Below are 27,009 nucleotides of genomic sequence, written 5' to 3' on the forward strand. Positions count from 1 at the left end.
CAATATCTGATTTCCCGAGCATCATAACATCAAAACACAAATCATCAGTTTCAAATGATAAACCTATTACCAGAATGAATTATTTAGAAGCGTCCTAAAATACAAGTTTAAAACCATTGAAACCAGTGTTTAATGGTTTTAATGTATAAAATGGATTGAAATAATAAAAAAATAATATTCATTCAAGGGAAAGCTATTAAGAATATTACAATTCCCCATGTAAACTTGAATTTCCCCAGGAGTTATGTTATTTAACCCATGCAATATATTCACTTTAACTGGGTATGTTTAAAAAAATACGGATTTATTTATTCCCAGTCAAGAAAATCAACTAAAAAGATGAACTACTCACTCAAAGTTAAATTCCTTGGAACTGTAATATTTCAATCCCCATCCATCCATTTAAAATTCCTATATTTATATTACACTATTTATTACAATATCTTTATCGGTTTGTGTTCCACATAAGTACAGTGATCATGTATTGAAATTTCTTACAGGTTACACTGTATTCATAATAGTCTAATAAACCTGAGGCAAACTTTTCAAATGAAATTTTTTTTAATATACTGTTTGCAATTTTGAATTATTTATCAAATAATGATCAAATGTAAAAAATATGTACTAAATCATGTGTACACAGTAGACTGCAAGTTCGAAGTTATCATAAAACAAACAAATTGTTTACTTGGTTATAATCCTTTTATGAGGGTCAGCTGCATGTCTGAGAATCACATGTACACTGCATTCCTACATCGTGCAAAGAAATATTTATTTATATGCATGAAAAAAATTATTTTGCACAACATTACAATATGATCAGCAATTAGATCAGAAGGGCCTTTTATACTTGCTATATTTAAGAATGTTAAATGTAAAAACTTGAAATTTATCATGTGATTACAAATTTACAACCAAACTGAACATAACAGTATACTCCATCAAAAGACTCAAAAATAAAACAAAAAACAGATTCACCAATTCACTAAATTCATGATCAATATTATTTTCAAACTGTACTTTTTTCGGTACTTGAAAACAAGCATTTCATTTTCACACAAACTGTGGGAGGAAAAAATTGTAACAAATAAATTCTGGAGACAAATAATATTAATCAAGCACAATAAAAAGGGTATTTTAATTTAGTGGAGAGCTAAGCACAAAAACAGAACATTATCTCTTCTTAAACTGAAGAACATTCCATTCTTTCATGGGAATAGACTGAGCAACAAATGAAAAATATTAATCAGTCTTTAACATATATACTTGGGAAGTTTAGTGTGTCAGAGATCAAGATATAATGCTTATTTCTGTAAAATATAGTTTTAACTACAAGGTGATGAAACATATCACTGTTGATACTAAAAGTTATTTATATATATATATATATATAAAAATAATGTTCCTATTAAAATGTTCCAAATGTATGAACAAAAATTGACAATTCCTAATTCATCCTTTCCCTAGCTTTCAACAATATGCTTCAATCAAACACTAACATATTTCAAACTTGAAATACATTTGTTTCTAATTTATTGATGCTTTGTATATTCACATATTGTCTCATTTCTACCAATTTATACAGCTTTAATTATTCACACAATTTCATTTGTCAAAATTTAAGTTACAAGTTTTATGTTAGCTGTTACAATCAATATGAATTTTAGACAATACTGCAACATAATGTTAATACATTTAGTAAAACACAATAAAACTTTATCAGTGTGGTGTACCAAAACATTACATGGTTAATACCAAAATGTTAATTTACTAACAGCCAACTGACAAATCTAAGGTTCAAAATATTGGAAAACCTGAAATGCACCAACATAAAAGTTCACTATCACAGTACCTGCCACAAGTGAATTCAACTCAAACTTTTAAACACCTCTGTACATTATTCATCATAAAAACTGTTTCCATATTTATAGGAGTATCTCAAAACAGTTTGTTGGTGTACTACACTACTACCAAGACATAATATAGTTAGTAAATGTTAAACTAGGCAACAGATGTTTTGTATACATACTTTCACTATAAGCTTTATAAAAACCAAAATCACACCATAACACAGTACAACAACAAAGGTTCATTAAAGTGTTTATAGCCCAAGTGGACCTAACAGACATTCCAGTTTGATAAACCTTTCTACAACTATTAATAATACGATATTGCTCATCCTAATTACCATTTTTCAATTGGCAGCTGATAATACCATAATTTTTATTTAAATAATTACTGCCCATAGTTCAGTAACTTTATCACCTAATCCTTTACTTTCTTGTAGCATATTTTTCCTCTTCATAGAAAACCCTTTTGGTAGAAGAAACTCTTACTGATCTAATTACAGAAAAGATACTTTGATCAGTTTAAAGCCATCACTACCAATATGGTTTTCCAAGGATTTGTATGAGGTAGTACCAAAAAAAAAAAGGTGTAAAGTATGGATTCATTATCTAATATATAACACAATCTTCCCGTAATGAATGAATATCCCAAAAAATAAACTGAACACTAACACGTTACCAACAAAAACAAAACAAATTACTGATACTTTACCCCACTGCAAATATTTACGTATAGGAACATTTCCTAACAATACCTCTGCTATTAATATGAAAATTAAATGACTATAATAAACATTCTGTCTCAAAAGAATACTCTTAAAAATATTACTGTATGGTAAACAAAAACAACTACAGAGTAGGCACTAATTAGAACAGTGAGTCATTTAAACAGTTACTTAGAATCAAACAAATATTTTCTGTAGAATTAAACTAAATGATAGAAAGAAAATCCAGCTTCTATCACCAATATATAGCATATACACATCAATATTAAAACATCATTGGCCCATGAAAAAAACAGTAAAATCAAGGAAATGATGGAAGTGTGTGGGAATGAGCATTTTAATATTTTATTTTCAGTTAAACTTTATTAACAGAAATATACCAACCCCCCCAAAAATGTTTTGTTTGCACTGATATGTAATACAAATGTGTATTCCAGAAATGTCATAAACAGCATTTGCATTTGGTGAATCATTTTTTTACAATTAACTAAAGAACACAACAAAGAAAATTTATTAAAATCATTAATCTTTTCTCCTCAACATAATTAATGGTTATTTTTAGTTTAAGTGTCAACAACTAGATAATCATAAGGTAAATCCTAGTAAAAGAAAAGCATGCACACACAAAAAATTCTAATAAGGTACACTGTATAATGAAATTATGGAAATAAAATACATGTAATCATAAGTGAATTAGGTTTTAAAAGTTTAGAAGAAATGATCTTGTGATATATATTTGTTTTAATCCATTATTTATAAATCACTTGGACAATGTGTCCTTTTCATGAAATTTCCTGAATTAGACGAACAACTCAGCTTGACTTGGAATAAAATTCAGAGTTCCGAATTATTTTTAATCCCATGCTTATCTTGTTCACAGTTGGCCACTCACATTTAACATCACAGAATCTCAGGTTCTGCAGAAATAGCTGATGATTCTTCAGTTAGTTAAATGGCCGTGTCACTGAAGTGCTCTTTAAGTTTGTACACTTTATAAACATTGTATCAAACACTAGTTGTTCAAGTAAGAAGCATTTAGAGTTATGTACAACAAAGAAATGACTTGGACAGTCTTGATTCTATTGTATCAGTAGCTTGTACATGATCCAATCATGGTTATCTTGATTCATTACTCAGCTGTCCTGAAAAAAAAACTTAGCTGTACAGCCAATTACCAGCAAAACATGGCACATAGTTTTCTCTGTCTTCATATTATGCCAACAAAAATCATCAATTGGAATAAAACCAGAATGTTGGTGCTAAAGCTTTCCTGGGTGACAAGTTTGTGATTTCTTGCAAGTCCTATGTGATATTAAGGTAAGTATTAAACTCAAAATCCTGGACATGAACTCAGCTTAGAACCCTTTTATATTCCTCGAGCTTAAAGGAGTCTTAGAAATCACCCAATGATGCTTTCAATTCCAGTCTTCTTATCCTGCAAAAATGTTCAAATACTGAATTTATTTGCTTTTAACCCAGTAATCTAACAAGAACATATAGTTTCCATTTGAAAACAATATATTTTCCAGTAATCTGCTATATCGTAGCTTTTAATTTAATTTCTTGTGCTTGATATCTGTGGCAATATTTTGTTTCTTAAAATAATACCTTTTGTTTAGTTAGAACTTTTAAAATGTCACAAACATAATAAATTATGTGAAACGTTTTTTATTTGTACTACAATATGAGAAATCTATTCTTCCACTAAAGCAATCACATCAGGATCTAACTAATCATATTTAACACCATTTGTTTTTCAAGTAATTATGCTTTTCATGTATCACAAGTGAAAAAATAGCATTTCTTAAAATCTAGTGTCATGCTGAGAGTTAATTTTCACACACACACACACACAGCTTTTCCTTTATAACGTTCATAGTTCCCTGTTGATTGGCTCTGCCCCTTTAGACAAGTTTACAGTGACCACAGATAAGAAGGGATAAAACTATTTAGGCACTAACAACATATTTACTTAATGTTGACATAAAGTTAAAAATTAAAAACAAATATTTTACCAATTCATTAAGTTTCACAGGAATTTTAATGAACTTGATCATTTATTATTTTATGCTTAAGACAATTTCAATTGAAAAAGGGAGTTAATACCTGCAAAAAGGTACAACTCATTGTGAGAGTTTATAAGTTATTAAAAGAATTCCATTATTTTAGTCACAAGAAGAGTCACTGAATGTTAAGTCTTATCCAAGTTACTGACAAGTTTCTACAACAAGCTAATTTATCATTCATTATTTATCTAATTCCACAGTCTTAGAAAAATATCTAATAATCAATTAGAGCTAATCAAACACAGAACACCAACCTGTCATTGTTTTTCTTTGGCAACACTTATATTTCTTATGTTACACATGCACTGTTTTAGTAAATCTTTATCTTTTTAAATAACTTTGTATTTTGATCTGATAAAAGTTACTTAAGAGGTCATAATGTAACACATTGTAAAAAATAAAAAACTGGCAACTGTACCAATCTTAGAAAAATACCACAGATACATTTTTATTTCTTACAAATCTATACACACCCCTAATAAACTATTATTAACAGCATTTCTTCTTCCCTCGCTGAGATCCTCGTTGAAGTTTAACAGTACTATCTCGAGTTTGTTGTTGTCGTTCTTTCTGCTCTTTTTTTGTCTTTAATACCATTTTTGTTATGGCACTAAACATCTGAAATAATGAGATTCATTAGTTATTAACAAAGTAATCTTCAATTCATATTTTCTAAATAGAAGATCAAGGTGGAATAACAGGGTAAAAAGAAAGCAGCCCTGCAATATCATAAATCATAGGAAGATTCTAATTATCTCTACTTGAAATAAATAGCAATAAACTAAACCAGTTACACTTCATTCTAGATTACCAGTACAATTCATCACTTGGTTCATCCACATCACTCTATAAGTCAAATATCAAGCAAAACAATTACTGATAAAAATTGTAAATGCTAAGCTTAACCTCAGTGGCTTCCCTTTAAGATTAATACAACTGTTTACAGTAAATCTATAAAAAATAAATATCTATATTCCAAATTACTGAATAAACACAGAAAACTCGATTTAGTGCTCCAATTTTTGTGTAGGTTTAGACAGAATGAATGCAAAGCATCGTAATGCTGTTAAGTATACTTGTAATGTGAAATAAACCTACAGAAGTTAAATTCTAGGGCTTTTAAAGACCTCAAAACCCAATACCTGTAAAATTAACACTCTGTAAAGCTTTAAAAAATTAAAGATCAATTTAAGACTTTTAAGGACTACTAGGAACCATGTGGAAAATACTACAATGTGCATTTACATGGTCAACTATTTTAGCACACCATAAACATTTTTAGATCTAACTTTAAAGAACACAAATCACAAGGATCATACAATAAACAACAAAAGTAAAATTCCTACTTTTTAAGACATTAACTCTAACATCAAATGTTATATAGATTAAACCACCTTAATTTAAATAATAAATACAAAAAAATTCTATTAGCATAAAACTGCAAAATGGGCAATCTCGACTATGTCCATCCCCACAGTATCAAAACTCAATTTTGAGTGTTATAAAGCCTTTAGCCTTAACATTAAGCTACAAGTGGGAAAATGCAAAATAATACTTTTGTCAATATAATAATTATTTTTTACATACAAAATTGATTACATTTATTTAATATTAGTTAGCAGAGATTTTTTTTCAAAGTTTATATACCACTTCAAAATACATTATGGGCAAGTTTTAGAAGTATATCATGTACCACAACTATTTAAAAAAAACTTTATAATACACACTGAAATGTACAAGACACTGCTAGAAGTTATGCCTTAGTAAATTTAGGTATCCACATATAATAGTGTGATCAAAATGAGTTTTTTCAACTGAAAAACCCATCATAAAATATACTGTCTAAAACATACATGACCCAAAAATATTTTCCACCATAATATGATAATGAGCCCAAAAATTAATTTTTATTTGTTATTTGTCAAACAGAAAGTTTAAATACTTATTCAGCATGTGTTAGTCACACAATTAAGTTGCTAAATTATAAGTTAACCAAAACATGTCCTACACAATATCATTTCCTTATTTAATATGACTCCTAAAGACAATATAGAAGGTGTCAAACCAAGTAGTGTTTTACACGGAAGCCACTTATGGCTTTAATAAACATCATTTAGATGTGTAAATATTAATTATTGCATTTTAGTCATTTATTAAAATTTAGTTCCCTATAGTCAGAACTTTTGAATCTTGGTATCCTTATACTTGCAAATATGTCTGCCACTGGCCTGTATTTTTAAACTGTAAACATTACACTTTGAGAGATGTTTCCCAGAAAGCAATATTAAAACATTTCTAATTATTCTAACTTTTTCACAGACACTAAATTATAATCCAGAAAAATTCCACATGAAACAAAAGACTGAGGTACTGGTTTAAATAGGAAATACCACTAATTAACTTGCCTGAAACTTCACATAAGACAAAAAAAAAATGCAGGTCCTACACAATATAGGCAACTCCTCCTCACTTTTGCACAACTTATACTTCCTACAATAATACACATCTCATTGATGGTTAGACATTAGACTCCTGTAAACTAGGTATGGTAACCAATAAAATAAACTGCATGATCTATTACCTAACTACTTACTTCCAAACTACCCTAAAATGGGTAAAAGTAAACCAAAGTCAGTTTGGGGTGGAAAAACATACTGTAGAAGAGAAAAGAAAACACAGCTAAAAGTACATCAGAATTTATGAGAAAAAATGCAAGTTATCCTTACTAGCTAAATTACATTTCAGAAAACACAACACATCAAGAGCTATCATATAAAACATGGTCCACAAACCTCTTAAAGGAAATAAAAAATGTTTCTTTCTACTTATGTTTCTTACATTTCAGACTTGAAAGTCTGTTAGAACTGAGATTTACCTTTTATACGTTATTCAAAAGTTATCTTAAGGCCCTAGATAATTAAAAACTTACGTACTTTACTATTCTGCTTATTAATTTCCAATATAAGCAACTAAAAGAGCAAGTGTCCAAGTGGATGACACCCTAAAATTACCTATGGTATCCATAGACTCAGCTTTTTAAATACTTTCCTAAACCACAAAAACACAAAATTGCTTGTAGATCCAAGAACTTGCCATCACAGGATCCTTAATAATGTAAAAGTTGCCCAAACAAATACTAAACAATACTGTAAATATTGCAGCCAATCCTATTAATTGATAGGAGAAAGCTTGAAAATAGGAAGGTCTATCTCCAGTGGAAGGAGAAATACTATCAAGAGTGCCAGTATAGCTTTCAGTTTCAAGTATGGGATTATTCTGAATGCTGCCCACAAATAGCAGACAGCTCTTTGAATCTCAACTGACACTAAGATCCTATTCTGTCTAATGACAAAGTCAACTTTAAGACACAGCACAGTTTATGGCCAAGAATCAAACAAAGACTTAATTTGCAGTAGAAAGTGGCCAACAAAAAACAGGTTCCAAAGCCAAAAAGACCAGATCCAAAACTCAAGAACAGAACATGCCTTGCACATTCAAAGGCCAAATCCATCGTCCAATGCACAATTGTTAAGGACCTAACTTTTCCAGACTCAAAGATGTGAATTGCTTAGAATGCTAGACTGTTAGTTGAATGCATCTCCTCTAACACCACCAGGTCATACTCTTCAAGAAAAAGCTTCTGCAAGGCCAAACAACATCTGCAAAGTCCCATAAAACTCTTACTACACTAGTAGTATGGTGCATGTAGATACATTCTTTTACTGTGGTTCAACTAGAGCATCGACATATGCAGGGCTGAAAGAAAGATGCATGTCTGTTCATCCACTCTGTCAGGATTGTGCTTCTAATGAACTTTAACCTGCACATATTTAACCATGACACAGGTTAGCAAACTGAGAACAATACTAAGATAGTGAAAATGGAATCAGATTTTATTATATCTTTCAACCAACTTCTCAGTTCCTGTATCTCAATAGTTTTTTCACCATAGGTATCAATTTTGTTCATTCTTGGAGTTTATATACCTTTATATGCTTTAAAACAGATATAAGCATGCATACTGACCTATCATTAATTGATTCATGCCAAATATGATGTATAATAAAACCCTACCTACCTACCCCAATTTTTTTTTCACCCTTAATATTACATTTCAACACTTTGAAGTTTTAAGAAAACAAGTAAATATGTAATTAACAACACTGAAAGTACTAATATGCAAAATTAATGAAATCTCTTAAAGTTAGTTTTGCATCAAAGAATTACTAATTTGGTGACACAGGGTGTCCAGAAATTCTGGAATAATAGGTCACTTGCAGCATTTCTTAATTTCAGATTTATAAAAACATGAGAAAAACAAGTTAATCCTGCTGTTAATCTAAACTTATTTTGAATAACAAGGATGACATGTGGAATACATTACATGAAATATGTTGAAGTGCCCATAATTCCAGACTTTTCAGACACACTGTAGCATGAAAATTATGTATCCCTTCTCAAATGCATACACACAGAACTCAGATTCCTTACTTCTTCAACATTGACATTCTCCTTAGCACTAGTTTCAAACAGCTGGATTTCCATCTGGTCAGCAAACCGTTGGGCATCTTCTGTTAACACTACCTTCCTTTCTGGGTCATCATTTTTATTACCGACTATAAGCAAAAATTGACAAATTAAATTTTCAAAATAATGAATAAGATAACAGTATCAGAAATCACTATCTTGTTCTAACACAATGGTAAAATATCATTAACTCAGTTAAGACTGCAATCCAAGGCTACCAATTCAAATTAGCCAAGCAGTCTATTCCCACACATTTTTCTTGAGGTTTTTCTTTTAAACCTTAAAATGTTATTCACTAATAAAATTAGCCAGAACTGAATAATGTACATATTACTGGCTTCAGTCTTAGTGATGCTTGAGCACAATAAAATTAAATTGTACATCTAATATAAAATACTGATATACAAGTTGGTTCTCACTGGTTTACAGTCTAATATTCCATTTACCATTACAATTACCAAAACATATATACAATTAAAACAAAACTTGCTTAAAAGTGGTCTTCAATATTATTCTAAATAAGGAAAAGAATGTAACATTTCAAAAGCTTTTAAATATGTAAAAAAATTCACTATTTTACATAAAATTAATTCAATATTAATAAATAAGAGGAATTGTCTGTACTCATTTTTAATTCACATATCACAAATATTACAACAGTTAATGATACTTAGATTAACTAGAGACATCAGTAATGAATTAGACTGTTCTAATTATACCATTCTGTAAACATTCTAACACAAACAAGAAATGTAATATTTGAACAAGTAATTTAAAAAAATGCAAGAATGAATATGTACATTCTATCATGAGGATGACAAAAGGATGACTTACCTAGAATTCGGTTAACTACATCACAATTTTGATCAATCTCATGCAGCCACCTCTTCACATTTGCAAAGGACTCTCCATTTGTGACATCATACACTACAATAACTCCATGTGTTCCTCGATAATACCTAAAACAATTACTACATATGTTAGACATTATACAAGATAATTTTAGGTAACTGTGATTACATGCTAGTTATAATAAGGCAGAGCTAATTTTATCACATTATTCAATGGTACCTCTGACTCCATTTTCATGAAAGTGTCAGGTGATGTGATATACAAATATATAGTACAGGAGTCCATGTCCACAATCCTCCTTTGATACTAAACACTTAGCAATCCAATAAATTATTATAAAGTATTTGTTAATAAAGCATATGATCACCATGAATACTAATACAAGTCATACAACAGTGTGGTAAACTTAAAAAGAGCTATGGAGTGATATGGCCCTCTCCTCCAGAGTGAGTTCCATTTCATCAACACTGTCATCACTTTAAGTTGGATAACAACCCAAATGTATACCAACTTTCATTCAAATCCATTAAGACTTTTTTGAGAAATCTTTCTAACAAACACATACAGGGGTGAAAACGTTATATAACCTCTGTCCACTTTTGGTGACAGAATAATGACTAAAATTTTTAGTGAATAAATAACTATTTTAATTTTTTAAATAAAAGTATCCAACTACATGTACTATGTTTTTTAGTTTTGAAATCAGAAAATTAGTAAAATACCCTTATCACATGCCCTCAGCAATACATATTTTTCGCTATACAGTTCATCTAACAGTAAACTCAGTAACAATGCTTAAAGGTTGTGTAAAGTTTATTAAAACTACTTTGAACCCTTCAATCTCTATGAAATTAGTATGTTTATACGACCTTAATACATTACAGTATATAATTGTGTGTGAATAAACAATGCACAGGTACATACTTATTAAATATATAGTATGATACCACATGTGGTATCTCAAATCTTAACTTGTACGTATATTTGACAAATCATTAAATACAACTGAAGCATTTCACACAGAACATGCTTATTCATAATACATTAGGGCTGCAATGAATACCAGATTTTGACCTTCTAAAATTCAAAACATACAAAGTGAAGTTTCCAACCTATGATAGTACTAATTTATATAATTAACTGATAGTCTTACTGTAACTACTAATTTACCTTTGACTGAAAATGCTTGTAATGTACATGTAATCCCTACAAGTAAAATATTTACATTTAGTTTAAAAATACATTCCACAGAACAATAACAATATGTTTATATTTTATATGAAAATACAAAATGGTTGTTATGTACACATAATTAATGAATGCTATGTGTAATACTTCTAAAGCTACATACAATAAGTTTGCACTGTAAAAACACCCCATAACAATCATTTAACTCTTTTGCCCTGGCTATCCTCTACCACATGACAAAAAGTTTTAATATCTTACATCCAAAATTTTATTAAACTACTTTTTGAAAGAGTATGAAATTAAAAGTAAATTACTCACTTTAAAATTGTTATTGCTCAGACAAACCATAATTTTTTTATAGCCTTCAGCTGTTTCATTAGAGAGCTATAAAAAGAAAATCAGATTCTTCCTGCGACAACAACCTGTCATATCCATTCTTTCAGGATGCATTAATAGTTCTCTTACATTTAACAATATATTGCATATAATCAATAGAAAGTCAAGGCTTTCATCTATTAAATGACATACTGCACAATGCTGTGTTTTGTACAGATAATAGTCCATGTAGAGTACAAGTAACTTTCCAGTGAGAAACTTAATGATTAGCTTGAATGAATTTGTAACAGCTCTTTTCACATAATTAGAAAGCCAGAAATGTCAGAGGTAGGGGAAATTGTCTACGTTTTGCACATTATTAGTCTATATTCTTTGATTCACTATTTAATTAAATAAAATTTATTTGGTGCATTACTACCATTAAAAAAGTAGACTTAAATGCCCTTGACAATCAACAGCAAGAAAAAAAGACTGAGGTAGTACTTATTGTTTTTCACATTTACTTTTTATTTATTATAAAAGTAACTAAAACATAAAAAATAGATCTTTTTAGGTTAGTAAATATTAGATTAGATAAAATAAATAATCTTAATATCGTAAAAATGTTTCAAAAGGCATGAAGAAAGCATGCAAGAAGTATGTGTAATTTGATAGTGTAACATAAATTGCAAGTGCCCAGAGCAATTTACAACTTATAATGACATGGTTCAGAGAACAATCCAAAAGAAAATAAAACAATAAAATTTAACTATAAATAAACTATATTGTTATGAGTTTAAAGTAACTTAGGTTAAAAAAAATGTACTTTTATGTCAAAAGTTGAAGCCATTTTACAAAGAATAAAAGGGTAATTTAGATTTACTTTTGGTAGTTACAAGGTGGGTCAAATTGACTGATCCTTTTTTGAGTTAGGGTAGAGAAACTAACAAATAAAATTTAGTTTTACCAAAAATTAAACACTTGAAGTGTATTTAGAAGACTTTATGGATTACGTAAAGAAAATTTGAGATTTCTAAGATGGAAAAGTATTTTTAATGTTAAAATGAAAATTACTTTCCACATGGACCAACAAGTACTCAATATACTGATGCACAAATCTTTACATACAATTTTTTGTATGTGAAAGACTTATATTAAATAAAAGACTGCCAAATTTTGTGAAAACAAACACTATATTGAAAGCCAGAAGAATTAAACCTATACATTAAACAAGTACAAAGAGGTCACATCATTAGTCAAATTGACTAAACCTGTGTTGAAAAATTTAAGAGATGTAGGTGACAAACACAAAAATCATCTAATAAATACAGAACTTCAACTATGAAAAAAAAATTTACTAGAAAGAATGTTATTAGTGGTCCCATTTTTTACCTAACAGCACGACTCAGTAGTCACATTGAGCTTACAAAAATCATTCATCTTACAACTAACAAGCAGAAATGTTAATATCTTTTAAAAAAGAAGCACCATGGGGAGAGAGGAAGTGTATTGTTACACCACTGCACCTCTTTCAATAACAACATTATTAGTATTAGTGAAAATTTTATGTTTTATATTTATTCCCTAACATGTCTCCATTTATCTTGTATACTAAATATTCAACATATTTCACTTAAAAAATGCAACCATTACACACTGTGCTTCTCCATAACTGTATGCTATGATATACAGAAGGAACAGCTATAAATAATATTTCCTGGTGTGTTATAAACATGTGTATGCATTTTTAATACAACTTTTATTCAAATAACAAGTTTTATAAAAATCAACAGATAAGATTTTCAATATTATTTGCATTTAACTTGTAATTACTGATCAAATGCTGTTAAATAGTTTCTGTCAACAAAACTAAAAACCTTATGAACCCTTTGAATGTTTAAAACCATCTCTGAATTCTGACTAAAGAACAGAGTTCTATACTACATCGAAACATAACCATTTTTTATATATTTATTTCACTAAAAATTTGGAACTACTTCAAAACTAAGTACTCACGTTGACGTAATTGTTCGAAAACGTTCCTGTCCAGCTGTGTCCCAGATCTGAAGTTTAACCCGTTCTCCATCCACTTCAATTGTCCTAATCTTGAAATCCACACCAATGGTTGTGATGTAGTTTCCTAACAAATATTGATAAATAATTACAAAGCAAGAAAGTGTTAAAAGTATCTTGAAAAATACTGGTGTACATTTGAACTTCTTTGCACATACAGCATCATATCTACCCCCAACACTTAGGTTTGTAAAGCACAGATAAACACACACTCATCCCATAGAGACAGTCATTTCATAAATAGTAAAACCAGAGAAAACATAGCCCTTAAGATTTTATATTTGGAAGAGTAAAAATGTGGCCTATAGTGATTTACTATCATGTTAACTACTATCAGAAAAATCTTGAAAGTTCATAGAGAAAAATATAAAAACATTTTTCTTTACTGTAGGATAAACAACTTCCAAAATCATATATGATCAGCTGAACCTATTAGTGTCACAATTCATGAAAATAATCAACTAATCAGCATTAGTTTCCAATTATTACTATTTTTTATTGTTCCAAAATTCCAAGATCCACTTGAGTAACTTATAAGTTAAATGTAATTGATTAATGAGCCTGAGAGTTAATGTACATCATCATATTACACTAATATACCAGCTCTAGCTGTAATCTAGTGAGTTGCAAGGTTTAGCAAATTGCTTAACTTCATACAAGCATGTTAATAAGATTGAGCTTATAACTCAGTGTGTAATTTTTGGAAAATTATTTTCCAAAGAACAAAATGGTAAACAAATCTACTTGCACCTCTCATCATGCCACAAAATGCCCAAACAAATTTAATATAGATTTTAGGATTTTGCTTTTATTAAACAGCAAGCTAAAAGTATTCATTAAGAAAGTAAAAACTGTTTACAGGACAATGTCACATGTCTCCTTTCTTCTTGGTTATTACATCTTTAATGACCTCACTGCTTTGTGGAAGATAAGTAACTCATTTAATTGATTAACCCTTAAACAGCAGAATGTTATAAGTAACAGCATCAAATGATTATGGCTGCCCTTTAAGGGTTAAGTACTTTATGTCTAACTTCAAAGCCAAAAATCTATACAAAAGATACAAATGTGTCCTATTTTAAGGGTGCTTGCACTGTCACTCCTTCTTACACAAAAACAATTTTCAAACAAAATATTCCATGTACACTTTCAGAAGTTCCCAGATACCATATCTCAAATTACAGTAATTGAGCAGCCAGTTCTGGCTGATGGATCTTAAAACACACAAAAACATCCACCTGTACACACGCATAATAGACTATATTTATAGTAAGATGAACAGCAGAAAAAATTGTTGCTGTCTTCCAACATAAACAACCACACTCCCAAACACTTATTAAATATTTATGTGTACAGCACTAAATATGTTTTATCTAAAAAATTTTCATCAGAAGAAAATGAACAAAATCAATAATGATCAATAATAATTTTTTATTATGAAAGTAAATAAAGAAAACACAATTCAGTCCAAACATGCTTGTAAAAACTAACTGTTGTGCATAAAACATGGTGAAACAATAAAAATAGCTTTTCCTTATTTAATTTACATTTCATTTACTTTTACATGTAATATTATTGTGATATTCTGTTTTAGAGGGAGTTAGTTTCTTTCAAGAAGGTACAAGTCACTGTTCAGTTGAGTAATTTAGGTCATTTACTTTAAAAATTAACTTGGCCTTTGTTCTTTCACCTATTTCACTTGTACAACTTTAAATGTTGGAATATATTTAGACAGTGCATTATCAATACTTATCTGTTTACTTGTACATTTATTTACTACATAGTCAGTACATGTAACTGATATGTTATCTGGCAAGATACTTAGGTAGAGGATTTATTTCAAAAATTGATATAATGAAGTGTTTTTATGGTTCACATTTACAGTATATTTAGAAATTCATTCATGGAAATTCTTTATTACATATGAAAAAAACTAAAAAAAATCACTTTCTTACTAAAATGCAAATATAACACTAACTAGTTCAAATAACCAAGTGTAAATATTTTTTAAGTAATGCAACATGAAAGATTTCTACTAAACATTCCACTAAGTTAAAAAAAAAACCTGTATACAAAAATCCAAAAGCCAAAGGAGTAAGTTACCCTTTTGTTAACTCAGTGAGAATGTTAAATATGTTATCACAACAGCAAAATTCATATCAATTGATCATATTATCAGTTTTCTTGCTGCTTACTCTTGGTTAGGTTGCAAAGATTTATAACTAAATACTTTAAGAAACAAAATATACATTAACATTATTTAAACTCATTTGACTTGTTTAGGTTATTTTAGGACTATGTGATAAACACTGAATCACCCAAAACACTATATTAATATAGTAAAAATTTCCCTTTTTTTCTATTAAAAGAACTGAAAATTTACTTACAGTGTTACACAGCTAACTTTTAAAGAGTCGACACACATCTTACTATCATTGTACAAATATAATGTTAGAGCAGATAGGTAGGTAAGTATTTCATGTTTATTGGCACAAAGCCACTAGGCTATCTGTGCCAAACAAGATGTAGTACACTATAATGATATATAGATATTAAGGTAAAAATAAGTAAAATATGTAAAATTAAGACCCGCCATGAAGACTGAAGCATTAAGTTCAACCTTGCTGTCAGTCACCTGAAGTTGGCCTTTCCAATCCTGCATTCAGGTCAAAATAAAAATTAAGATGTGTAAAAGAAATCATGCTAAAACAGTATATAGTCCAATAAAAACCTAAAATTAAATTTAAAAGACCAATGGCTCTTAAAAATGTAAAAATATGAGTAAGACAGCCAGTATTACCTATGACATTGGCTAATATCAAAGGCAAACCAACCTTAAAAATATGTTTAAAATGACATCATTGTTCTTGGTTGTAACAATGGCATGATAATAAAATATGTATGACTGTGACCTGAGTGCCACACAGACCACACACTGGTGAATCAGTACCAGATAAAAGGAAGTGGCGAGTTGAAAACTGACCAATACGTAGCCTAGCCAAAACAACTTCCTCCCTTCGATCCTTACAGAAACAAGATGGCCAAAGAGCAAAAGATGGCTTGAGTTGAAAAAGCTTATTATTTCGTTCCACACTCCAAGTTGACTGCCAACTGGTGTATAGTCAGGTTTTGATAACTGAACCATAGATTATGTATGAAACAGGGACAGTGGTGATAGAGCCAGAGCAGATGGACTTTCCCACTCTGTCAGCTAGCTCATTCCCATGAATACCAACATGACTTGGTATCTAAAAGAATTGGACAGATATAAATGATGGAAAGAAATGGACCAGTTTGTTTTGAATATTGATAAGAATAGGGTGGTAACTAACATGGAATGATGTCAGGGTCAAGAGATAGCTGAGTGAATTAGTATAGATCATATAATTCGTATATTGCATAGTTTCAACATGATTCAGGGAAAGAGAAATTCAGCAGTGAACACAAACTGTAGAGGGGATTCTGTATGCTACAACCAAACTGTAACAAACCATGGCAAAGCCTACAGTCACCTAATTTTAAACTATCGGTATATATGGGAATGGATGGATTGTTTGAAAAATGTTCAGCAAATAAAAGAGTGATATTTCCAATCAAGAGTATCTGCCTTCCTCAGATGACTCAAAGATGGATCACAATTGGGAATAGTAAGTAACCATGGTGGAAGAGGCTGATCTGTTGCTACTGCTAGATTATTCAAAGATAGATCCAATTTTTCTGATTATGCGGAGTATGAAGGCTAAAAAGAATAATGGCAGATTTTGCAGTATAAAAAATTGCAGCCCACTGAGGATGGAAAACACAACCCCTAGTAGGATGCTGTGGTAAAAAGCAAAGTTTGAAAGCATACATAAGAGACAGTTGCAAACAGCAATTATACAGAAGAGGTTCATGGGACTCAACATACAAACTTCGGACTGGAGAAGTACGGAAGGCCCCATTGCAAAGCCGAAGCCCCTGATGGTGGATAGGATCAAACATTTTCAGTGCTGAGGTTCTGGCAGAACCATAAACCCATAGTCAAGTTTGGATCGGATAAAGACACAACAAATTTTAAGTATGGAGTATCAAATCTGCCCCCCAAGAGGCGGAAGAGAGGGCACGGAGAATGTTCAGTGCTCTTATACATTTGACACAAAGTTGCTTGGTATGTAAAATAAAGTTTAATTTACAGTCAAATGTAAGACCTAAGAACTTTGCCTCAGAGATAGCAGGATGTACATCATCATCAATACAAAGTTTTGGATCTGGATGAATATCCTGCTGGCAGCAAAAATGTATGCAAACAGTTTCAGGGGAGAGAAAATTGAAAACCATTTGCTGTGGCCCACTTAAGTATATGATTTATTGCAGTTTGTAGCTATTTCTCAATAAACCTCATGTCTGATGACTGACGTGAGATGTGAAAGTCATTAATGAAAAGATCAATTGCAACTGTAGGGGGTAGCTGTTCACTGATGGCATTAATCTTTATAATGAAAATTGTGACACTCAGGACATAGCCCTGAAGGACTCCAAGTTTCTGTGGAAAAAAATGTGAAAGTGTTGAGCCCACACATGGCAATTCATTAAAAATGCTTAATAAAAAGTGGCAAATTGCCACAAAATCCATATAAGTGGTCTCAAGATACCATGTCTCCATGTTGTATCATAAGCTTTCTCTAAATAAAAAAAAAAAATTAGAAACAAGATGTCACTTCAAAAAGGCTTCTTTGATATTTCAAGGCAATTTAAGTGGTCTATCATGGAGTATTGTCTTCAGAACCCACATGGAGTGAGTGAGAGAAGGTTGTTTGGTTCAAGGAACCAAACAAGACAAGCATTAATCATCCCTTCTAAGATCTTACTGAGACAACTCGTCAAAGCAATTGGATGGTAATTTGAAGGAATCTTTGGATCCTTCCCAGGCTTAAGAATAGGGAGTACAATAACTTGACACCAAGCATGAGGAAAGACATTCTCCTGCCATATTTGGTTAAAGATAGCCAGGAGAAAGGTGGCATAGCATCTATTAACATATATATCATCAGGTCAAACTGATGTATTGCTGGACTGATGAAGCTCAGGTTGGAATTTTACCAGTATAAGAGGGCAATTGTAGTCATAGGGATAATCAGTCAAAAAGAAAAGAGGCAGATGTTCGACTCGTGTTTTAATAGCTAAGAAGGAAGGGGATGAATTTGAATAGCTAGATACATGAGAGAAACATTCACCAAGAGTTCTGGCAATGCTCTGAACATCAGCAACTTCATGGCCATTAGATATTAAGACAGAGAGGGGGACAGAAGTATACCATCTACTCACCTTCCAGATCTTGTCCCATACAACTTTTGAACTGGAGGTTAAAGAAATGCTGGTGGTATATTTAATCCAAGATTCCTTCTGGCTTTGATGTCTAACTTGCCGAGCACGTGCACTGGCTTGCTGAAATGCAATGTGGTTTGAAAGCATGGGAAATCTACAAAATTTATCCCAAGCACATTTTTGAGCTTTTTGTGTTATATAACAAGCAGAATTCTATCAAGGGCAGGGATGCCATGGGAAAGAGGTCGAGATTTTTGGGGATGCACTAAGCAGCTGCTTGGACAATACAGTTATTGCTGCTACACAATCATCTATCAATGATTTACATAAGATGGCAGGATCAATTTCCAAGAGAGCAGTGAAAGAGGGGCAGTTGGTCTGGTCCAACTTCCACCAAGGCACACGGGTCAGGTGGCAATGACTACAGCCAATTTCTCTTAATATGATAGATAAATGATCACTACCCCATGGATTGATGTCAACCTCCCAAGAAAAGCAAATGAAAAGTGAAGTGAGAGCAGATAGAAATATCTGCAGCAGTAAATAACTGACTGGGTGCATGTAAATAAGTGTAAAAGCCAGTACTGAAGAGAGAGAGGTTGTGATTCAAGAGTGTATGCTCTATAGCACAACTCTTCACATCAATACTAGAACCACCCCAGAGGGGATTATATCCATTAAGATCCCCCAAAATTAAAAAGGGGGTTGGCAGTTGCTCAATGAGGGCATCAAGGTCTAATGGATTATAATTTTTTCCAGGGGTAAGGTAGAGAGAACAAACAGTGATGGTACAACCCAAGGAGATACAGATGGCTACAGCCTCCAAGGGTGTATTCAATGACAAGAACCAGGTGGGCACATACTGATCAACCAGCAATGCTACTCCATGTCATTGTCCTACACATGACCTGTCATTTTAGTATAAGGAGTACTGTCAAATTGTGACTATATTAGAAGATTTTAAAAATGTTTCCTGCAAAGAAAGACATTTGGGATGATAAAAATCAATCAAATCCTTGATGTCATTCACATTTGATTGAAAACCTTGACATTTCCATTGGATTAGCATGGCCATTTCTTTTTATTTTAGAGGAGAATATGGCAAGGAGACCTTCTGCTTGCAACTGCATTTTTTCTTCACTGAATGTGGGTCTGTCACCCTCTATTGATCCTGCTCTGGACTGAGTAGGCAAGTGGGTATTTGTAGGCATATGTTCCAGTGATTGAGGGTTGAACAAATGGTTTAATTTTTAGGGTGTCAAGAGAGGAAGACCAAATGGAAAAACCTAGCCCTGAACAAGTTGAAGTTGAGCAATAACTGGAAGATGTGGTTGGGATAGAAATCAAGTAGGTACAGATTTGTTACCTTAGTTGATTTTGGAGGGTACTAAATTAAGATGCACTATTAAGAATTCTGTAAAATGCATGGAAACGTTTGTCTGGACTCCTACTGTAATAGTGGAACAAATTACAGCAGCATAAGTCTGAATTGAAATTTGGAATAGTAATTTCTGAGCCTCTGGGTAAGTAATACTGTGAACTGTCTTTAGACATTGTACTTTTCTCTTCTTGCCCATTTATGGCAAGAAGTAAAATGGGAAGGATGGGTACCATTACAGTTAATACAATGTGGTTCTAGTTGGCATTCAAAAGCATCATGGTCTTTACCAACACAACAAGCACATATCAAGGAACCACGGCAAGTTGTTTTTGAATGACCAATCATTGACAATGAAAACATCTAACAGGCTTAAGAATATAAGACCATACCTTACAATTCAGATATCCTGCCTTGATTGTGGTAGGAGAACATGGTGTTGTAAATGTTAATATTAGAACATTTGTTGGCTCCATAATCTCATCTTTACACGTAAAAATTCAGCCCACGGCTGAATTTTTACTTGTATGGTGAAACCTGCAAGGATCTATGACTCAGGAATGGTCTTTAAATCACTCTCATCTATAACTCCTCTAAAAGAATTCACAGTAGAATGAGGAGTAACCTCAAAGGGTATATCCCCAATGGCCTTTGATTTCAAGAAGAGTTTGGAATGTTGTGATGAAAATGTTTCCACTGAAATGTCCCCAGGCTAAAACTTTTTTTTTTTACCAATTTAGGAGAGCCAAAATGCTTAGTTGTTTGCCAGTAGTCAGATGTTTCTCTATGCTGTCATGCTTGTTTACTTTTATTTGTGGGGTATCCATAATAAAAAAGAATATTTCAGTGCCCACTGACCCCACTCACCATGAAGCCCTACGAGGGAACGCACTGCAGTGCCATCCAAGGTCACTGCAGTGACGCCAGGGTTTTGTGAGCACTATACCCAAACAACAGTATCAGACATAATGTCCACTACACCGTTGAGGACGTCCTACACTGGCACTTAGTTGATCCTGGCCCAAATGGACTAGCCGATTAATCTTAGGGGTGCAACCCCAAGACTGCCCGTCTACAGGAATTCAAGGCCAAAATGGTGTGTTGGAGTTGGACCCCTCAACCACCAGGATTCTCTCTTTCCTTCACGGGTCACCATGCATGGCAAACACACAGGTGGATGTTCACATTTCAGACGAGGTAAACTGAAAGTACAGAACCTTTTCTAAGAGACCCCACCACAACATACAGGAATCCACATCAAGGGGTAATATAAGAGCAGCTAGTTTGGTAAGTTTAAGTGTTGTTAACACATCAGTACTATGTTACCTATTTAGACTTTCTACTTTTATTCATTCCTTAACAATTTTCAGACAGTGTATGATAAATTTTTACTTTTCAAAAATTTTAGTTTACAAAATTAATGACATTCTAATTTTACAATGTTTGACTTTGAGCAACTTGAAGAACATCTAATATACTAAGTTTTATTACAGTTTGGTTAAGAAAGTGTTTGCCTAATAAGCAAATTGAGTTGTGATAGTTTGTTTTCTCTGAGTTGGCTACAAAATATTTGCCTAATTGTATGGTTATAGGTACAAAGCTGTATTAAAAAATAATGTAAAAACAAAAGTACTTTTCCAACAGGCAAAGTATAATGGTACAACTTGTTATCCCATGAACTTGGATATATGAAATGGCCATCCCTGTTACAACAGCAGGACTTAGAGATGGAAGATGCAACAGGTAAAACACTGTTTAATATCCCACACTTGAAGAAATAAGTCAGTTTTTATTATGATTAGAGGATTGACTTAAATTAATAAAACTGATACATTCTAAGATCTATACTAGTAGTGTAGCACAATGACATACTTGAAAGGCACTATCCCTACTTTAACATTTTTTGAGTTAATATTGGTATGTAGAAAGCAGCTTGGGGATCTGTACATAAACCTTGGATTTTCAAAAGAACTTTTTTATATGAACCCTTTTAAATTGGGCTCACTATAATATACTAGTTCATCTACACATTTGCACACATTAAGTATTTACATTACAACTTTTCATATAGTATGTGTATCTTTACAAAATAAGGTATACTTTTAATAACTATTAGAGACATTTTGTACACAAAAAAATCAGTTTTTAATGAAATATTTTTACTAAAGATTTGTTCACACAAGTAGAATCTGTTTCATTATTAGTCTGGGTGCAAATTTCATGTTATGGTTAAGAAAACTATTCTTTCTCCCAAAAATCCTAAATATTCTTTGTGTAATCTCTAAAACCTCCTAAGTACATTTCAAACATTTGTTTCAGTAACTTTATATTCTATACTCTTAACTGTATGGCATCTATCACTCAACCAATCTCATGACCATCATAACAAATAAGGAAATAAATATAAATTATGCTTTTTTAATGCTAGAATGACTACATATTATAAGAAAAAATACAAATGTTTAGTTTAGTTTCATAATGCTATATATTTAGCTTGTTGTTTTTTTTTGTTACATTGACCTTCCAGTCATGCCTAGCTAACATTACGTAATTTGCTGTGAAGTGGTGCATGTGCACTCATGTTAAATATCCAATAACATAAAATTGACATTCAGTCTTTCCTCTCTCGGCTGTGTTTTAGTGAGCTAATATTTTGTAATACAGTCAATTCAATTATTATGCATTTTATATGTTTATACAGATTACTACTATTTAAAATTAATTATTAAACTTATTTTAGATAATATACAGAACAATAAACCAAGAAGTAAAGCAAACAATTATCTTTTCTCACTACAATCTTTGAAATTGGTTGCTGCTAGACATAGGTTGCTTAGCCTCTTTAAAAGTTTTCACTTAGAGGTTTTTTTGTTTTTATTTTTAACACAAATATACACTGCTGGCCAAAATCTTCGTAAAGCCATCTTCACCACTTGGAATAGCATTCCAGTCAACCTTCTGCAAATGCTTATATCAACCATGCCAAAGCAAATTTTTACAGTTATTTGCAATGATGGCCTCTTATTGGGCATTTCCTACCCTGTTTATGGCTTCGTTTTAGTATGGTCTTAAACCTTTGACCAGCGAGGCTAATTTCACAGAGTTCACATTTTTCCTATTAAATGCCAAAAAATTTTTTATTTTCCCTTTTCTTATTTTCATCTTTCAAAGCTCTACTCAAACAAGTGGTTGAGCCTAACAATGCAAAATGCATGTTTTCTTATGATTTTTTCCAGCAGTGTACATGCATACATACATATCTTAAAAAGTTGAATAACCAAAAATACATAAGTAACTATACCGATACCACAGAATTCCACTATAACTTACTAAGCTTAATAATGAAGATGCATTCAGATTTTAAAAAATATGAAACTTCGAGCAGACTAAAGACACAACCTACCTTCTTGAAGTCTTGGCTCAAAAGAATGTGGTAGCCTTTTCACAGATTAAAATGGCTGAAAAAACCATTAGTGGGCATTCTAAGTTGTCAATTGGTTATTCACACCATATATTGAAGCAAGTATATATAAGGGACCGTTTTCAAAAATGGAAAGAGCTGAATGGTGCCACTGTGTTTAAACCACTACACAAGCCTTAACTTAGCAAAGTAAAAAGGTATGAGATTCTTATTTTATATTTTAGCTTGTTTATATTAGTAATTTGAGTTTGTAATTTGTATGATAATATAGACTTAGTATTTTGACATCTAATTTTAAGCAGTACAGCATTCAATATACCATAACCCACTAACATCTATAATTAGGCGTGTTCTTTTAATATTTAATTTTAAATTAAGAAATTAACTCATATATGATATCAAAGTTTCAATTATAGCCTACAATTTGATTCCAAACTTATTGACATTAATTTATAAAATAGTAATTCAATAAAATTTTGAATGCAAGTCAACAAATGTAATGACATGGCTTTGACCCCATTATTAAACAAAATATGTGCAAGTTTTTAAAACTGAGAACAAGATAATTTGACATCAGTCCAAACACAAAGTGAGATACATTACATATATACATATATTATAGTTTAAACATTCTCCAAAATTTTCCTAAAATGTTCTAACTAAGACGACACGACTAGTTAATATTTTTTTGATAAACAAAGTAGAAAAAAATTTTGAGATTACAATTATTAATTTTATACACAAGTATAATATATAAATATTATGGTTCCCCTTCAGAATACAGATATACAATGAAATGCTAATAAAAATTTTGAGAAACTATAAGTTCAAAACAATTTGAATTTCATATCCCATCAACTGTTAGACAGTAACTGTGACAAAGTGGTATTGAACCTTTGTACCAATAAAAATATGCCTAAATAATACAGCAGGGAATAGAGAAACTTTTCACTGGACATAAATTAAAAAGCATTCCAATACTAAACTTACCAGAAAATGTGTTATCAGCAAACCTAAGTAACAAGCTACTTTTTCCAACTCCTGTAAATCAAGACAAAATTCAATGACAATGTTTCAACTTTACAAAAAAACTTATTTTACCATTTATAATCACAACCTTTCAAACCAAATGAACAATTAAAACAATTTCAATATTGAACTTATCTATCAACTACAATTTAGTACATCTCAATATGCTAAATGAAATATAGACTGGCAATGATACACACACCGCTATATAAATATATACACAATACAAACTAACAGAAAAAATTTTTATCAAGTCTTCAGAGTGGTCTTAAAGCTTAACTGCACAAATTAATGAACAAATTTACATCAGCTTTTAACTAAGTTAATATATTATTTGAAAAAAGTGTAAACAGCATTTATGATAAACTTCAAATTATAAATTCAATCAATACATTTCATGATTTACAAAAATTAAATAAAGCTTTCACACACATTTTTATTGTACATAGTAACACTATTTTATTCACAGTATTTCACTAGGTTTACCTGGCATCATCAGGTGGGGTACAAAAACTGAGGAAAACAGAATTTAATTTAAAACACACAAGAACTGAGAATAAATTAGTTTAACTTTAAATAGATAATTTCAATACTTATACACTCATCTCAAAGTTTTATCTATTATACCTAACTTCCACAGTTCATTGATGATTTACTTTGTTTGCAATTGGTTAGTTATACGCTTGCTGATTACTACTGTTATAGATTATCAAGCAATTCTTCTTGTTAAATTCTGTTACCTTAAATGTCGTATCCCACCTGATGATATCATGTAAACCTGGTCAAATATCTGAATAAAAATTTAAACAAGTTTTATTTTTTATATGTACACCAATAAAAACTTGACAAAATTTTAAAAACATATTTCTTTACAATATTAAATAAAAGAAGCCTTGACGTATTTGCATTTAAAGTTCTTCTTGCAAAATGTTAAAACAATAAATGAGAATATTGTTAAATATTTAAAAATCAAGTTTAGTCAAAACAAAAACAATTAAAGGTGGCACTTTAACTTCCACCGGCAAAGTACGGATGTACTCCAATATATAACCTGAAACGCTATACGCCTAAAACATCGTTAGGCTTAGCAAATGTTAAGTAAAAAATCTTAAATTTCTATTCGTAACTATTTCTATAAAAGCTACCCAAATTTATCGAATCCTACTAAACACAAACTTTTCTTAAAGTATAAAAAACTCACCACTGTCACCAATAATAAGAAGTTTAAACAAATGATCATACTCTCTAGCCATCGTTGTCAGTTAATTAAACACTTTGAGTTTGACGGTATACAGAGGTGTTTGTATGACTCAGAACGACCAGCGCTTCGGTTCATTGCTTACGCATTCCAGTGACGCATTTCCGCTTTATATAAATCATAAATAAATCATATTTATTTTTAAAATATTTCATCAAGATGTGTTACATTTTTAAAACATTTAATATTTATAAAATTATTCTTAATTTAAAATTCACCTACAAATCACAAAGTTTCAGTTCCTGTGGTTTAATTTTCTGTACAATGTGAGAATTAGACTGAAAGAATTTTGGCAATTGCTGCGTCTATGAAAACATTGCCTATATTGTGAACTAAAAGAAACTCAAATTCGCATAGGTATCGTCTACGTTTATCCGAAAAGCAACTAACAATATTATTCAAAATCAATATAGGAATCAGATAAGTTGAGATGACTCATTCTACTTTCTAACCAAACCTATTAATATAAGAGTCAGGTAAAAATTAAGATACCAAAAATAAAACACTTAGAAAATGACAGGTACATTTCTTAAATCTAAGTAAAACTAAATAGTAATAAATGTTAATATCAACAAAGAATACTGCGTTAGTTTGACAAATTACCACTCTTCTTTTTTTTTGCTAAATATTACTAAGTGATGTTTTTGGTTTTAAACATTTTGTTTGTTTGTTCGTTTTCAATTTCGCGCAAAGTTACTCGAGGGCTATCTGCGCTAGCCGTCCCTAATTTAGCAGTGTAAGACTAGAGAGAAGGCAGCTAGTCATCACCACCCATCGCCAACTCTTGGGCTACTCTTTTACCAACGAATAGTGGGATTGACGTGTTGAGTAACGTACCCAGCGTGTTGCCTTGTGAAAGAGCCAGCAATACTAAGGAAAATCTAAAACCGAAAATAATAGATCTCCCTCTGATGAAACTTTCTTTCGAAAACTTATTAGTTCAGGAGTCAAAAGAGAATGAACACATTAACTCTGATGACGAGAGTACTGTATCGTATGATATGTTATCAGTTAATGAATGCGAAG

General features: G+C 31.2%; 1 protein-coding gene across 2 annotated transcripts; it reads right to left on the minus strand.

Moving 5' to 3' along the window:
- Positions 1-542: 542 nt before the first annotated feature.
- Positions 543-26,069, minus strand: LOC143241111 (ras-related protein Rab-35-like). Of its 2 annotated transcripts, none has more exons than XM_076484674.1 (7): positions 25,927-26,069; positions 24,687-24,737; positions 13,537-13,660; positions 10,000-10,124; positions 9,130-9,254; positions 5,112-5,256; positions 543-4,007 (listed from the first exon to the last, which is right to left on the minus strand). In XM_076484674.1, the coding sequence occupies exons 1-6, from the start codon at positions 25,976-25,978 to the stop codon at positions 5,128-5,130; spliced, it is 606 nt and encodes a 201-aa protein (XP_076340789.1). In that variant the 5' UTR covers positions 25,979-26,069; the 3' UTR covers positions 543-4,007; positions 5,112-5,127. The 2 variants fall into 2 exon arrangements, with proteins under 2 accessions (XP_076340789.1, XP_076340791.1); XM_076484676.1 differs by lacking the exon at positions 543-4,007 and adding an exon at positions 7,232-7,292 and having other exon boundaries at positions 5,126-5,256.
- Between the last annotated feature and the right edge of the window lie 940 nt (positions 26,070-27,009).

Source organism: Tachypleus tridentatus, chromosome 13 (assembly GCF_004210375.1).
Source record: "Tachypleus tridentatus isolate NWPU-2018 chromosome 13, ASM421037v1, whole genome shotgun sequence".
Lineage (NCBI taxonomy): Eukaryota > Metazoa > Arthropoda > Merostomata > Xiphosura > Limulidae > Tachypleus > Tachypleus tridentatus.

Bases quoted from the DNA above. Each gene is read 5' to 3' on its own strand.
- LOC143241111 (XM_076484674.1), bottom strand. From the start codon at position 25,978: ATGGCTAGAGAGTATGATCATTTGTTTAAACTTCTTATTATTGGTGAC. The intron at 9,255-9,999 runs GTAAGTCATCCT...TTTTGCTTATAG, and splicing joins TGTAGTTAACCGAATTCTAG to TCGGTAATAAAAATGATGAC. The intron at 5,257-9,129 runs GTAAGGAATCTG...TCATTATTTCAG, and splicing joins AGAATGTCAATGTTGAAGAA to ATGTTTAGTGCCATAACAAA.